The 4,612-nt window shown below is 41.5% G+C and overlaps 1 protein-coding gene across 1 annotated transcript; it reads right to left on the bottom strand.

Annotated features, from left to right (window-relative positions):
- Positions 1–902: 902 nt before the first annotated feature.
- Positions 903–3,679, bottom strand: LOC311125000 (olfactomedin-4-like; the record flags this gene model as incomplete). Its single annotated transcript, XM_084199088.1, has 2 exons — positions 3,639–3,679; positions 903–1,465 (listed from the first exon to the last, which is right to left on the bottom strand). Exon 2 carries the CDS (start codon positions 1,434–1,436, stop codon positions 903–905), a length of 534 nt encoding a protein of 177 aa, XP_084055214.1. The 5' UTR covers positions 1,437–1,465; positions 3,639–3,679.
- Between the last annotated feature and the right edge of the window lie 933 nt (positions 3,680–4,612).

Genomic DNA, 4,612 nt, shown 5'->3' with positions numbered 1-4,612 from the left:
GGACCTGTCATTGGATGCAGAGATGTAGGAGATAGAAGCTGAAGATGGAGTCAAGCCGAAGAAGATTCAGGTGCAATATTTTCAGAACAAGAATTATTGAAATATTACTTTCTATTTTGGACAAAAGGCTCATAACTAGTGGCTTTGAAAAATGATTTGTTTATATATTTTTTTGCAGGAAACAAGAGCACTATTATGTAGACTTCAAGGCTACACAGGGCGCGTGTGTGTATGTGTGTGTATGTGTGTGTATGTGTGTGTATGTGTGTGTATGTGTGTGTATGTGTGTGTGTATGTATGTGTGTGTATGTGTGTGTATGTGTGTGTATGTGTGTGTATGTGTGTGTGTATGTGTGTGTATGTGTGTGTATGTGTGTGTATGTGTGTGTGTATGTATGTGTGTGTATGTGTGTGTATGTGTGTGTATGTGTGTGTATGTGTGTGTATGTGTGTGTATGTGTGTGTATGTGTGTGTGTATGTGTGTGTATGTGTGTGTATGTGTGTGTATGTGTGTGTGTATGTATGTGTGTGTGTGTATGTGTGTGTATGTGTGTGTATGTGTGTGTGCGTAGTTTATCCATATTTCATTCAGACTATTGTGCTGCACTGTATGTCTACCTCAGTAGCTTTGAGGAAATAAAAGTGAATGCCTGACTGAATTAAAGAATTTAGAGCTCAGCTCAGTGTGTTTATCATGTTTTTATCATGTTTATATAAAATCTCATTCCAACCCTTATTAACATAAAAACCCTCTAGCCAACCCTTATTCAACATTGCTGTGATTTAATTTATTTAGGAAGAAGTCAACATTATAAAGATAAGCAGAAAAACAGCAAAATTAGGAATTTCTCACACAGTACACACTGTTTCTACACTGAGTGTACAGAACATTAGGAACTGTCTAGTTGGCTCTGCACCAGGTTTCCATGGTTACCCCACATGGGTTACCCCGCATGCTGTAGATAACCCGCAGGCCAGTCTCATCAGCAGCAAAATCAATGTCGGTCCAGTCTTTGCAGTTGTAGTAGCAGTAGGGGAACTGGTTGTTGTAGCCAAATTCAGGTATCTTCAGACGACTTGTGACCTTGGTCTGTAGGTCATAGTGGCCCAGCTCAGCGGAGTTGCAGCAGTTATAGAACACTGCCTCACCATATACCACGGTGCAAGAGCCCTGGATGGCATTAGCATGGTTGTGGGACGGTGCCTTGGTCACATCCTCGTGGTTCTTGGAGGTCATGAAGTCGTCGTAGGGCCTGTAGCGGTGAATGATGTTCCCCAGTCTGTGGCCGTTCACAAGGGGCTGAACACAGTAGAAGTCCCCACTGCCCTCCTGGTCCTCCATGCCCTGCTTGGCCTGGCGACCCCAGGAAACAGACGTATAGCTTTTGCCGTACAGGCAGATATTTGTGACCACAGGGGTGCTGATGTTGGACATGATGCGTTGAGAGCAAACACCTTGCTTGCCTGGGATAAGAGACAATGGAGATGATCAGAGGGTCATGTAGTCATGTAGTCATGTAGTCATACATTTTCTACAATGCGTTTCTCTGAGATAGCTCAGATTATGCATTAGCCTTTTTCTCACTGTTGATTTATTGCCATCATTTGTATTTGTATTGATGTATACTGAACAAAAAATATAAACGCAACATGCAACAATTTTAAAGATTTTACTGAGTTACAGTTCATAGAAGGAAATCAGTCAGTTGAAATTAATTCATTAGGTCCTAATCTATGGATTTCACATGACTGGGCAGGGGCGCAGCCATGGGTGGGCCTGGGAGGGCATGTGCTAGTGGGTCTGGGCAGGTGTGATATAGTTGATGTTTGTATGATGTAGTTGTTTGTGTATGTGTATGTTTTGTATTCTTTATAAAATATACAATAAAATCATACAAAAGAAGATTGGGCAAGATGACGTGTAGTAAAGGGAACTATACTGAATGTACCTCGTTGGTCAGTTTTTGAGTCTGATCACTTGGCTTGTCTTGGTGTATGGAGCCTCCAGCTCCCTCAGTTCCTTTACTAGCTGACGCAGGTGCAGGGAGGTGTACAGACCCTGGTCATTCAGGTACTGGTATGACTCCAGGCTAGCTGTCATGTTCTCAATGGTGGCCTGGATCCAGTGGAGGCTGGTGGGACGAGCTATAGGAGGACAGGCTCATTGTAATGGCTGAAATGGAATTAACGGAACAGAGTCACTAATGTGGTTTCCATATGTTTGATGTACTTGATACGTTCCATTAATTCCATTCCAGCCACAACAATGAGCCCGTCCTCCTATAGCTCCTCCCACCAGCCTCCTCTGCCTGGATCTGAGGAAGCCTCTCCTTGGAAAGCATAACCTAACAATCAGTTGAGAAATTCAACTATCAATCAACTTAAAATGCACACTGATTACCGCAAGACATAATTTAGATTTTGATCATATGTCCAGGGTTATGTTGTTTGTGGAACAGGAAAACATGTCAGAACATAATCATAGCCCACTGTAACACACCTAACCCACTTAACACACATTAACAGTGCCTGGAGTTTTTGCAAAAAGTCTCCACAGTCCTGCACCAGTTGCAGTACCCCCTCGAACTTCAGACCAGGGGTCTCCAGCCTTTTCTAGCATGAGAGCTACTTTTAAAAAAAGAATACATGTTGCAAGCTACTATTCTTTTTATAGCTTTCAAATAGGCACATTCTTCTACCGGGTCCTTGTTTGTTTTTTATACTCTCAATATTACAATTATTAATAGAGAAAAAATTAAAATGGATGTCAGTGCTTAAATCACATCAGAAGGCCAATTTTGAGGTCTGAAAAAAACTAATTTAGATTTATTTGTATAATTCCCCTTTAGTTGCGCATTTAGAAAGAGAATAATTGGTCTAGCATTGTTTCTGTGAGGCCTACTGCTGCAGCATATGTCATGGGAGAGTTTGCAAAACAATGACCACCCAATTGATACAAATAATCATGATATCTTTCTGTCAGGTAAGCCTACTTTGCAGTTAATATTTAATTGAGAAGGTTTTTGAGGAAAGTCTTCCCACAAGACCATTATCAGTACTAGCAAATCTGGCTACATAAGGAGTGATCAACAAATACATGCAGCAAACAGACAGACCAACCTGCTCTCAGAGCATTTCGAATTATTCTGTATGTAAATTTGAGACACCCCATTCAGTATGATATGCTACGTTTCGTATGTTATGTATTAACCAGGGGTGGGATCATGTTAAAGTGGCTTTGATTGGATAGTAGCTGGGAGCTTTATGTTTATGACAGTTTGCAATGGGTCCTGTTGGAGACCCTGGGCCTAGATACTGTTCACCTGGCATGAATACAAGTCATCCTTTTTGAGGCCAGGGATGCGCTGGGTCACCATTACCCTTTGTATACACAGGCGCAGTATGCAGAGAAAAGCATGTTATTCTATTTACATACACCCAAATAAAAACACCTACATCAACAAAAAATACTATCAATCCTTTAGAAATAAGTAATAAATGGCACATAACCATAAGAACAATTGAGGTTTGCTGTAATAACAATGAACATAAACCTGTGGAAATTTAAAAAAGATATTAGATGAGATAGGAAACGTAAAACAGTAGACAGGCAGTGTGGACAAAGAGTAGAACTCACAGTGGATGTCAGGAGCAACAGGACCAAGAACATGGTCAGCATTAGAGTACCCATGGCACACTGAAATGAAAAGGAACAACATTGGCTTTTAAGCACACACACACTCACAGATGCACAAAGCCACAGATGTTACTACTTTTGCCATAGAAGGCAGTTCCGTCTATGTAAATCCAGAGGTTATGAAACCATCAAACCAAAATACGGACATGTCCTGGGGTTGTGGTGTCAGTGACAGGAACAATGTTCCATATTTTTACCTCTGTGCAATTCACATTTCCCTTACTGCGCAACCCACTTTGCTGAGGTCCACATTTCACTAAAAATATTTTTTGTGCGCTGTGGATACATTTACACACCAGCATATCTACACTGATTCTGAGCTGGAGGCAGAGTTTGAGGAAACATTCTCAAATAATGCAATCACCCAAGCATTATGTGTCTTGTGTAGTGGGAAATGCCTTCGCCCCAGATGGTTTTCCAGCTAACCCCACTACTACTTCATATTTGGAAAGTGGTACTCCTTTAAACACCACACTAGCTCTAAAATGGCTTTGGTTTTCGCCAGGCATAATGGGACCCATCGCGTCCTAAAAGTTGACTCAATTTTGCCAAAAAGCACCTGGATGATCATCAAGACTCTTGGAATAACGTTCTATGGACAGATGATTCAAAAGTATAACTTTTTGGATGACATGGTTCCAGTAATGCCTGGCGAAAACCAAACACTGCATTCCACAGTAAGAACATCATACCAAAGGTCAAGCATGGTGGTGGTGGTGTGATGGTTTGGGGATGCTTTGCTGCCTCAGGACCTGGACGACTTGCCTTAATAGAAGGAACCATGAATTCTGCTCTGTATCAGATAATTCTACAGGAGAATGTCAGACCATCCGTCTGTGAACTGAAGCTGAAGCGCAGCTGGGTCATGCAGCAAGACAATGATCCAAAACACACAATCAAGTATACATAAAAAT

Source organism: Coregonus lavaretus (assembly GCF_964263955.1).
Source record: "Coregonus lavaretus genome assembly, contig: HAP1_SCAFFOLD_6974, whole genome shotgun sequence".
Lineage (NCBI taxonomy): Eukaryota > Metazoa > Chordata > Actinopteri > Salmoniformes > Salmonidae > Coregonus > Coregonus lavaretus.
This window is presented reverse-complemented; position numbering and strand designations above follow the sequence as displayed.